Source organism: Symsagittifera roscoffensis, chromosome 9 (assembly GCF_963678635.1).
Source record: "Symsagittifera roscoffensis chromosome 9, txSymRosc1.1, whole genome shotgun sequence".
In the NCBI taxonomy this organism is placed as follows: domain Eukaryota; kingdom Metazoa; phylum Xenacoelomorpha; order Acoela; family Convolutidae; genus Symsagittifera; species Symsagittifera roscoffensis.
Window position 1 is genome coordinate 48,161,302 of NC_087070.1, and position 12,290 is coordinate 48,173,591.

The 12,290-nt window shown below is 35.2% G+C and overlaps 2 protein-coding genes across 2 annotated transcripts; both read right to left on the reverse strand.

Annotated features, from left to right (window-relative positions):
- Positions 1–1,485: 1,485 nt before the first annotated feature.
- On the reverse strand, positions 1,486–4,768 carry LOC134853995 (uncharacterized). Its single transcript, XM_063870048.1, has 3 exons — positions 4,685–4,768; positions 2,312–2,487; positions 1,486–2,056 (listed from the first exon to the last, which is right to left on the reverse strand). The coding sequence occupies exons 2-3, from the start codon at positions 2,480–2,482 to the stop codon at positions 1,757–1,759; spliced, it is 471 nt and encodes a 156-aa protein (XP_063726118.1). The 5' UTR covers positions 2,483–2,487; positions 4,685–4,768; the 3' UTR covers positions 1,486–1,756.
- Positions 4,489–6,006, reverse strand: LOC134854874 (NADH-dependent FAD reductase-like). Its single transcript, XM_063871233.1, has 3 exons — positions 5,780–6,006; positions 4,630–4,907; positions 4,489–4,502 (listed from the first exon to the last, which is right to left on the reverse strand). Exons 1-3 carry the CDS (start codon positions 6,004–6,006, stop codon positions 4,489–4,491), a joined length of 519 nt encoding a protein of 172 aa, XP_063727303.1.
- Positions 6,007–12,290: the final 6,284 nt, after the last annotated feature.

The window sequence follows — 12,290 nt, forward strand, 5'->3', positions numbered from 1 at the left end:
GACAGAGGCATTTAATCTAGTATAGCTGAACAAGCTGACTTTGGAGAATCATAGTTTTTGACAAATACGTTTTCGGAGACCAAATTGTGCTAACATTGTTTATTCAATTAGGCAGTTAGCTGCTGCGAATCGTCCAGTAACACTAAGCAATTCATCATTGTCTATCAATGAATACAGCTAAACGAGGCTTGATGTCCGGTTACCGTCTTGGAGGTTCTATGATTTTTTGAGCTCAAATTCTTTAGAGGTTGGAAAAATAATCTGGAAAAACTCCCAGCAAAAACCTAGAAGTCGTTTCAACAATCAACAACGCTGATTTTAGAAAAATTTGCCACCCTACAATTCAATTCAATTTTGTAATGAGAAAAGCAACATACTTGTAAATCAATATGCTATCAGATTCCCCAATTTTTCTGTATTCTTTAGTCGTTGTATCAATTTTGATACCAAAGGAACAGTTTTTGTTCTCATGCGAAAAATTTCGCTAGCAAAAATAGAACTTTTTGCCGGTAACGTGGTCCAGATGCGCGGAAATTCAATTAAGTTTTTATGTAGGTAATTTTCCCTCATCGAAAACTTTTGAATATGTAGGTTTTTGGCTCTTTTCCAGTTTCCCACCCATTTAAAATAGACTTTCATCAAATAAATTTCAAGAAAAGTCAAAGAGGGGGACTGGAAAAGAGCCAGGTTTTTGCCCAAAATCTAATTTTGATTGAGATTTTTCCATAAATTCTTTGCAAAAATTGGTGCTCGAAATCTGATTTGTATTGACATTTTTCATGATTTCTATAACATCTGGCACGTGTGTATAAAAACCGCGACTAAAATATTACTATTTTTTACTAGCATGTTTTTCAGATTTCTAGTAATCAGATTGAAGTTCAGGTTCCAATAAGTAACGGGCACCAAAATTGCATTATGGAATTTTGCCACATTCCGGCTTTGCACAGCGATTATTAAAGAAAATCAAATAAAAATTAAGGATATATAGGAAAAAAATAAAGATAACACGGGATATTATATTCCCTATCAATCTCACCTTCGATAGTCCTTCTTTATAGCGTAATGCAAAAACCCATGCGCTTAGGACCGAGGACTACTCGCATTTGGACCAAAATCCGAAGAAAAAATAATTTGCCAAAATAATTTTGGACACATTAAACGACAGTGCGAGCATTCAAACCTTCTTCACGATAACAGCAGTCTGGCTGAATGTCCCACGTTTCGCCCCCGACACATTTCGACCCTCTTGAATCTAGTGCCACATTTCGCTCCTCACACATTTCACCCCTAATAATTTCACACATTTCGTCCTCGCAAGTTTGGCCCCTAACTTATTACAGTTAATTAACCGCCGCTTTCTTAACGTACATTAGGGGCGAAATGTGTTTGGGTCGAAATGCGCCGTAATTTATGAGGGGCAAAACGTGTGAGGGGCAAAATGTGTGAATACCAGTCCGGTTATCTTTAGTTCTGATTAAAAAATCAAGATCAACTTTGACTTAAACCTACATGTAAACCGATTATCGCAACAAACGTTTGAAGTGGACTAGAATCATTTCAACTAAACACACCAGCAATGTATATCAAAGCAATTGGTACCTTATTGACAATACAATTTCATTTTTTGAACCATAAGCAATTTACGATTATCAAGGATTTAACTCAGCGCAACTTGACCCGGCATTCCATCAGCCTGTTAGCATGTGATAAGTACTAATGCCGACAAGTGACCTTTTTTCTTCTAGATGCCGCATCATTCGACAGCAACTTTAGTTAATAGGTTGTCGAAGTTTTTGACATCTGGAGGTACGAATGTTCGCTTTGCTTCCTCACTCAAGAACACCTCCTTGGAGTAGTATGAGAAAGGCAGACTCGTATCCTGCAAGTGAGGGTTCCGACTTAGAAACTCCTCGAAGGACTCCAGACTGTCAGCGGGGGAATCCTTGATGGCATTGTTGACCATGGAGAGGTAGAAAACGGAGATGGTCTCACTGTACCCGAAGATGATCTTGTCTCTGTTTGTGCTGTTGAATTTACGGATACCTTCTCGCACCTTAACACAAAAAACTAGGTAAATTAGTGGAATGTCTTGTTTCAACAAACAATGCTTTATTAAGACATAATTTTTAACCATGATATTTAAAAAGTCAACTTGTTGCATAACAGCGAAAACATTGTCACAATTAATTTTTATTGTTCCAGTATAATCTCAACTTGCATCTTCTAAGACATCTTCTTCGCCGTAATGAGCAAGTGAATTTTTAGCTGAGACCAAATCTAAACTTCAGATAAATTCACCCCAACTGACCTTATTGAGGGCGGTGTGCATGTCGTATTGTTTGAGGTAGTTCCACCCCATGCGCAGATGTGCCTTGTGGGTCCAAAAGTCATAGGGTAGCGTGGTGTCTTCGAAGGCTGCGATGAATGTGTCATCTCCGATGGATCTGTATGACCTCCCGAAGAATAGTAGAGGAGACATTCCGGCTAGAAAAAGACAAATGAAAAAATTTGGGTCCCTCGAAAAAGCAAGTCTGTATGAAGGTTCCCGCTACTTTATAAGTATTTCCAAACTCACAAAAAATTGCATATCGGTTCCCATCGTATTTGCATCTATATATTCTAACACAGAGGCGAGGTTGCACATGGCATACACAAGAAAAAATATGACGCTATTGAGAAAAACTAATGAGTAAACCTTTGAGTGTACAAAATTTCTTCAGTGACGCACGCCAATTATGAGTCTGCATAATTGCTAAGTGATGCAAGCCAGTTATGACGCATTAGCAGTACCAGTCAATTTGGAAAAAAAAATTATCAACTAACATGCCTCAATTTATAGAGCGGATGCATTTTAAGTTGTGTACGAAAAATTTAATTGAAAACATCCGACCCTGCCCAGGTGCGAACCCTCTTATTGCTTGCGGGTCTAGTTCCCTACCTCTACGCTACAGATACATGATAACTTGGTTCTAAAGTGCTATTTGTAATTTAATAGTCTTTGTTAATATCCTTAGCATTGGCTGTACTTAATAGCTGGTTTTTGATCAAAATGAACTCTTTCAAAATGAACACATTTTGTCGCAACAATATTTGCGTCGCAACAATATTTCGACTTAGGTCGAAAAAAAAAGTTCAAACAAAAACTTTGTGTAATAAATTAGTCGAAAGAAAACTTGAAAAAAAATGAACATTTTCATTGGAAAAATGAAAAATCAATTTCATAAAATCGGCCGAGAAACACAATCACTAGCATTAAACAATCTTTTAGTATTTAAGGAGCGGTCACTTACTCGACAACACGTGGTAAGACGCCCATTGATCCAAAAAAAAACGCCAAACAAAATTTTTGTTGTAAAAAACTTGAGCGATTAAACTTTTAAACTTTTAATTTTTGCACTACAGCCGACCTGATTTAGTTAAAACCAAAATAATCATTTTTGCCCGTATCCCGATAGTGAATAAGTTCACTAAGCCGACAAAATAAGAGCCGAAATCATTTGGGCCGCAACAAAAAAATGCAAAAAAAAAGAAAACATACCAATCAGACTTAGTAATTCACAATCTACAGGGGTCATTCAACGACACTTGAGATTTCATTTAAAATTGCTTAAAGCTCAAAAACAAATCCGTGGTGTGGCAACTAAGCTGAGAAAACATAAGCCAAGCCGACATTCTCAACTTTTCCCGGAAAAAAGTTTTCAATTTCAGACTTTGTAAAAAAAACAAGGTCCGACTGCGACTCAAACCCGAGAGCATACGGTGCAAAGGCGACAGCATTACCTCCAGACCAACTGGGACTGGCAATTGCCCAGGTTCGATAATACAGCAACGTCATTTTCTTAGAACGTCATTTGTTTACCGGTAAAAAGTCTAGTTACCGATTGTAAGACACGCAAGTGTAATTAAAATGAAAATATCGAGAGAGTGGAAAATATTTCGGCTACCATCTTTGAAAATATTCTATTTTGAATTTAAAAAATCTGACCATGCCAGTTTTCAACATCTGCAGTAAATTTTCCCAGCCACGTGAAAAAGCAGAGAGAGTCTAGGAACTTGTTTAAATATCACACTGAAATGTTATCAGAAAAATATACTCCTTGAATTTCAATCCCATTCAACTTTCGCTCTGTGAATATTTCAGATTGCATGCCTAACTTTTTTCGCCGCTTATTGGAGAAAAAGCTGATACCACTGAAAAACTTATTGCATATGGTAAAAAAAACTGGCATTCTCACAACCGAAGCAAACTGACATGTCCTTTAAACTAAATATGGATATCATCATTTGCACTCGCGTAAAAAAAATTCAAGATGCCTTTGAACATATCAAAACTTCATGTGTCATTGTCCGGAGTTGATCCCCGGCGCTTGGTTAAAAATCACTTGCCTCAACCACCGTGTCAAGCTGCTTGTCTAGATCGTACAAAAAGTAAGACTAGTAGGAAATAAATTTCTGCGTACTATTTCGTTTTCAAGATTTTATATTTTACACATCATATCCTAAATAAAACTCCGGAATGAAAATTATACACAGAAAACTATCAATTTGGATGAACAAAATGACTTCGTAGTATAAAACAAGCTCTACCCGTATTGAAAATATGCAAGAAAATGTAAGAAAGAGTACCGTTAGCGATGATGGTTTTGAGGACATCGCCATACCATACGAAGTGGTCGCCCACCTGATGGAACTCCCTCTTCGAACAGAGTAAGTGGCCCACACACCCCTCTAACAGGGGCAGATTGAACTCAGTGTCTATTGCATGTGGTACTCTCTTGAACTGACTATTTTCCTCTTCCGTGCCTTGGGCCAGCGGAGTTGAGAAGCGGATACTGAGGTTCGCTTGTGTCTCTGAGAGAATGTTCACTGCAAACAGTCCACTCTCTGTCAACAATGAGTGGAATCTAAACGAAACCACTCAATATAGCTTACAGACATTCGAAAAAATTTCAATTAAATTTCACGAAAGACAACACTGACTAACATATTTTGAGACAACTGGATCAATAAGCAATTTTTTGGTTTCACTAGATCTTAGAACTAAAGTCCATTTTTGAAACTTGAGAACTTTCGAAATTTTTTGTGCCATTTGTACTTTTGTACAATGTGCTTTCCATTTAGCATATGAATTTGAATTGGACTTTAAAAGAAATCAAAAATCCAACCCCGAAAAAATCAACTTCAGTGCGTACTAATTTTAAGACATTTGCTGAAAAAACACTCGCTGCAAGCCTGCAAACAGTCGCTGCAAACCTAAATAAGTGTCTTCTTCTCAATCATTAATACTTTAATGTACTCAAATACAACTAAATTTTTGAAAATCGTCTCCACCCTTCTCAATGAGTCAAATAGAAGTGTCAAAAAGCTAAGAGTTTCATTCAATCCAAAACCTTCAAATATGCCGAAACTCGGACCTCATTGTCTGACCATTTTTTTAAACTGATTGAAACTGGATCCAATTCCATAAAAACTAATCAAATTGTCTTTTACTGTTAAAATATTCAAATAAGAACGACGTTGCTTACGCAAAAATCCGCATTGTAACAATTTTTTGGCCACTTTATTTTAAATAAATGCTACCTGTGAGATAATGTGAAGCAGTTGAAATAGAGAGCAACAAAAAGTTCAGAAGTTAGAATTAAGGCCTTGTTTTTCAAACAGAAATAATATCTTACGGTCACCTGGAAACTTGAATGCAAAATGTCTTCAAAATCACCAGGTTGCTTATTTTAAATAATTTTGTTCATTTTGATTAACTTTTTGCAATTTATAATACCTGCTGGGATTCTGCATGCAGAATGAGACTACAGGTGGCTTGGCTGACACACTTGTGAAGGAGCTACAGGTCACTCCTCGCAACACACTCTCCCCGCCTCCACCTGGCGCTCTAGTGGTGACCACGACCACAGAAGTGGGCACATATTGCATCACTCTTCGTAACTCCCTACCTCCACCCCCACTCGAAGAAGAGAAGCGACAGAAGAAGAGACGCCATATAAACATAGTGGGGCCTTTCACCTCACAAATCAATAAACTTTACTATGGTGTCGGCTGTCTTGTTTATGTTCATATCTCAATTCACTGAAACGGAAAACCAGGCCATATTACGAAAAGTATACAACTTTTCACAGATGCGTTCAAATAATTGAACAATACTAGCATACCCACCGCAGCAATCTGCTTCGAGAAACAAAAAGCTTGCAGATATACTACAATACGACCCAATACAAAGTTGATAGATTGCTAAGGTGAATAAATGGATGTATAGTTTTGGGAACTTTAACACTCTCCTGCTCATTTTTTTTTCAAAAAAGTTTTCCTAAAATTTTATACTAAAATCGCTTTCACTTTCGAAAAAAAGAACTTGCATTCATATGTGGGTACCCTCGGCAGCATTAAAAATTATTCCACTTGAATGAAAATGAGGTTTCGACGTTAAATCATCTAGGAAGAGATGGGTAAATACTTGCTTCTGATACATGCCTACTAGCCTACTTAATACGATTGGATAAGCAATGCACAAGCTAAACAAGACTGCTCGTATCAGGGCGAAGCCCTGAAAGTTCCGACTGCCTTTTAAGGTCTATGGAGCATTAATAAGATGAAAAATTTCAATGTATTAAAAAAATTTAATAAACTTTTTGAAAAAATTTGAGATAAAATTTGAGTAAAAACATCCCCCCACACGTCATATTAAGTACAAAGTGATAGATTTTGCGCCTATTAACAAATCAATTATGGCATATAAGCTTCCTTGAACCAATGTGGAACGATTTCTAAGACGGATTAAATCTCGCTTACGCGTTAATAGCGCGAAATTTATCGCGCGTTAATTGTCCCAAATTGGCCAAAATGGCAATCTTTAAACCCCCATAACTTTACAAAAAAAGATCACAGGTGAAATATCTTTTCAAATTCAAGCTCAGGACAACAATACCTTTCGAATGATACAAAAAAATTCCGTCAAAAATGGCTAGTTAAAAAGTCGAAATTTGTCTGAAGAAAAAAAAACCCACCCCGAGCACAAATATTCCGTTACTTTCGTATCGAAAGTCGGAACAATAATGGTCGAGATTCAAAAATTAGTTTTAAGATGGCCAGATCGGTCTTTGCATAACTATGTGAAATTATTACGTTGATTTAAATTAAACATAGCGAGATACGTGTCTCACACTTTAATATGCAATAGATATGAGGTTTCATCAATTTTTCATGAGTTGCGACTGAGGTTTCATACAACAGACATGTAGACAGTCGTCGTTGATTCAGTTTGTATTAAATGTTTCCAGAGAAACCGTTCAAAACTTTCAACCTTTAACGTATATTGACCTAACCGACTGGTTGTATAAAAATAAATTTACATATGCGAAGCTGTAAACAAAGCTAAAAATTAAATTGAAAAATCGAAACAATTTGAAAGTATGTTGAAAAATATTTAGCCAGTGCGATGACCCACTGCGAAATGTTTCTGAAATCACTGTATAATTGCTAATCAATCTAAGCAGCAAATTTTTCCAGGAATAAAAAACATATGAACAGAATTTTAAAAAGTCTGTTTCAATATCTATTTCTTGGCGAAACTTTTCATTTCATCCTGTTTTCCACATGCCCGATGGTTCCTGAAACCTGTAGCTTCGCTATTTAGACTAGACACAAAAATTCATTGAAAACCAGAAACATTTTTCAAACGTTAAAAGTTACCGCAAGCTCCCATAAATTTCACGTTAAGCTATAGAGCCGAACAAACTATTTTTTAGCTATTTTTAGCATATAGAGGCCAAGCGAAGCATTAAGTTAGCGAATAGAAAATGCGACCCGAAAAAAATATAATTTTAATAGAAAAAAATACTAATAGAAAACCCGAAAAAAAATTAGGTTTTTTTAGCAAAAAAATGAAAACAATTTCAGTCATTCAGTCGAAAACAGATAGTGTTAAATAAGCTTTTATCATTGATTAAGCGGCCAGTAAGCCGACCAGTGGAAAAAAAACAATTCCATAAAAAGTTGTTGTCAAAAAAGCAATTAGGTTTTCAAACTTGCATCACAAACTACCTAAATTTTTTAAATCAAGCATTTTTTGGCTTTAAAACTACACAAAAATAAATAACGAAGCCGATAAAACATGAACCTGAAAAAATTAGTTTAGGCCGAAAAAAAACTTTTATCCGAAAAAAAAGACAAAGGAGAAAAAGGGAAAAATAAGTCAGGGCTATTATTTTAACAAACGAAATTTGGTGACATTCCAAAAAAATTCCCGATGTGGCTACTTAACTGACAAAACAAAAGTAGACAAACGAAAGCCCGACAATTGAATGTTACCCGGAAAAACATTCTCAATTTCATACATATTGAAAAAAAAGTCGTTCATAACTCTAGTTTTCTGATTAATTTTGAAAATAATCTTCGGAGGTGAAAAAAATGTCTTAACTTTGACCGGAACAAAATGTCTAGCGTTGAAAAACTTACCCGTTTGTCTATAAATCTTCCTGATAATAAATTTTATTTTTCATGTTAATTTTTCTCATGAATTGCCTAATTGTCTCTTGATTTTGTTGCTAAGTTGCCACAAATTTTCAAACAGTATTGTCAAATAAATTATCAGATAAATTGTCAAATAACAAAGGTTTATCATGATGTTTGTACGAAAGCAAATTATATTTTGAATGATAATTCTTGTTACTTTTAACATCAAGATAAATCTTCGTTATTTTATCTGACAATTTATAGTAACTTAGCCAAGGAAACCAAGAGACAATTGCGCAATTAGGAGCTTCATATAAAATCTTTTCACAGAAAAAAAACAAAAAGAAAACTCATTGGCAAAAAGGTATGAAAAAAAACGAAAATAAAAAAACTTAAAAAATTACAACTAATAAAAAAGATATTAAGTCCCCCTCACCCTCAAAACACAGACACGCACATGTAAGCTTTTCGCTTGTCGAAAGACGCAATATTAATCCATTAAGCCGATATATTATCAGCCGAACCCCTATCAAGACAAAAAAGGGAAAAAACAAAAAGCTAAAAATGTCATGAAAAAATTTGAACTATAATCGTTATTAAAATTTTTTAGCATTTTATGCAATCCAGAGTGATCATTAAAACGACTCAAAATTAGGTCACTAATCCGATTACGTATAAACCGAAATTATTTGGGACAGAAAAAAGTTTTTAAGCAAAAAAAAACATTAAAAAGAAAATATGCGCAATCAAGGCTAGGAAAATTATTAACAGCAGAAATAAATCAGAACACTTGACGCAATTACAAACTCGATTGTGATCGGCAAAAAAAATCTACGATATGACATTTTATCACCCTTAATGACTCATATCTGGAAGGGAGCAGAAGACGTTTAGCAAGCAGGGGCAAAACTACAATACAAGCTTCGAAGAGGGAGCATCAACCTTGAAACAAAAATAGCCGGTTCTTGTGCAATTAGCAATGTTCAGACCAGTTATCTTGAGAAAATGAAAAAAATATATATTTAAAAAATTTTTTTAAAAAGTATGAATGTAGAAAAGAAACAACAAAGATAGTTGCTAAATATTTCATTGATAAATACGTCAAGAGTTTTGATAAAGTTTAAATACTGTTATGATTTTCGGCTTAGATAATGTTTTTTTTTCACTACCGAAGATGTGAATTCAGGTGTTTTCACACAAACCTAAGTTTCTGAAACAAACTTCAGACAGTTGTTGATCATTCACTATGAACCACTTTCAATCGTGACTCCGGGTACAATGCAAAATTATTAGTTGGCGTTTAGACAATTTTATTTTAGAGGGACGAGTTGATCAATTGAACCATCAAGTCTGTGCTCTGAAATAGTATGAAACAAAATATTCGAAATTTTACTCAAATCAATTTATTTGACTTTAATTAGATATATCAATCACCCTGATCTGAGCTTCATTTGTGGAATTTGGATTTTCGAGAAAAAACAAGAAAACGAAAGGTTCTTCGACGCCTTGAGAGATCAAACTTTTATGACATCCATTTTGGGCGACCAAATCTAAAATTTTTCTGAAGGTGTCTTTGGCGCGAGTATTTAGTAATTTTGAAAGAGAATGCGCCAAAAAACGCGTTTTTTAGTTCAAAAGTTTCCAAAAAGCAGAAAAACAACATTTTTGACCTGTTCTTTCAAAAATTTGGCTGCGGCACAGTAAATTATGTTGAAATAAGGTCTTTATAGTGCTCTGGGAGCACTAGGGAAATCAATTTTCTCAGACTAAAAAAAGTTTTTGAAAACCTCGCTCGAGAAAATCCTAGATCCGCCCCCTAACAATACTGAGCAATAGCTCAATTAGGTCTATACAAACGTCACAGAAAAATTTTTGGAACAAAAAACAGTTCTTCTGATTAATCGTTGTAAACCTTATTTTTCAACAAACATTTTGACATTTGCTTCAACATTCACATCCCGCTGAAACAAAAATTACAGAGGCGAAGCTTCGCTTCGCAAACACAAGCGAGAACACGACAAAAAGCAGCTTTAGAAAGCTCAATAAGAAAAAATAGAAATAAACCTCGAATAAGCAAAAATTCGTCGAGGTCTAGGATTCGCTCTGCGACCTAATGAAATCAAGAGATTTTGAGTCTCACGCACTATCCACTCAGCCACGCAAGCTTAACAACGGACAAACACTAGTCACGAATAAAGCAGTTACATATGCTAATAAATTGTCAATGCCATTCAGCAAAAGTGCCACCAAATACAAATAGACTAAATTTTGCAAAAAATAATTTGGAATATACAAAACTGAAGGCATCCACACTAACTTTGCATGTAACAAACCAAAAAACATAAGGCCACGCTGTGTATAATTTATGCATTTCAAAAAATTGCGAGATATATTGAGTTGTAAAATTTCTTCAATCGAGTTTTCATTATTCTTATGTTGTTTCAAACAAATCACTTTTTTTCGGTTCATTTGATGAATTAAAAAGGCGTTAACTGTGTTACTTATTACTATTCGAATGTCAAAGCACAAGCTATGAAAAAGCTGTAAAGGTGTCCCAAAAGTGACGCCAATATTTGCTACTCAAGTTAAAAAAAGGTTCTTAATAATACACTAATCTGACGCTACTGAAATAACATAGCTATAGCAGAACAGCAAGTATAAGCCAAAAATGAAATCCGAATAAACATCAACCCAAAAAATTGCTTCAGATTAGACCCCGCAAGGCAACTTTCGCAAAACTAAGGCACCACAATATGTAGTTTTAATGCGCGTATTGAATTTAGCTGTTCACCCAGTAAGCTGCATTGCATCCACCGGTAGATTGGACTTCGTAACTTCTCCGGTCTTATATTTGCTACCAGCTGGAGCTGAAAAAAGCTTGCCACAGAGAAATGACCTGACAAAGAGCGCGATTTAGTTCTCTCGAGAAAATAAGAAACTAGTGTGAAAAACTTGCAGTTCTATTCACAAAAGACTCTTAATTCCCAAAATATCATATCCAACACGATCGCTTCTAATGGGTACCATCTGCGAAACAGCCCGTGATTTTCTGCGAAAATCAAGGAATATAACTCAACAGCGAACACGAAAGGCATTTGAAAAAAGATGCAAACTGCACTTCGCAAACAGACGACAAAATAAAACAATAAACGTACTCAAGAAGTAGCTTTAAAAAGTTAAAGAGAGGCAAGAAAATGAAAGAAATTATCAATTTTGAAGAACAAATGTCATCTATAAATCAAACCACAGAAATCGAGCATGCAAGTCGCGATCCCTACACGACTGATTTAAGGACACTTATATAATCAAAACTATCGCAACTGATAAAACGGAGAGCACTTGCAATCAAACCTTCAATACTATGAAAACCATCAAAATTAGCTCTACTTTGCGCGAGTTGGATTGGAAAAAATGAATGCTTAAAATAGTACAATGCTCGCACCTCGCGTAGGTGTAAAAAATAGGAACTGAAAAAGTTTTCCGAATGGCATGGACAAAAAATTAATAGAAAGTACAACATGAAGAAACATGACCAACAGACAATTGGAAAAGAGCCAGTGAACGCAAGGAAACAGAAAAAAACTTACTTGTTTATGTCAAGCCTTAAAACTCTGTCAATTTCAAGGGAATTTATCATTGTTATTCTTTGATAAAAAATTAACTCAGCTTGAGTAACGTGGATCAATAGGCAAAGTTTTTTCAATGGGAATCTCAAAGATTCCAATAGGAAATCTGATATTTAAAATTAAAATTTAAGCTAGAAGCCGATCATGTTTTTTGTGACCTTTACAGTTTTGATGTTCGATGCTGGAATTTGTCTTCCT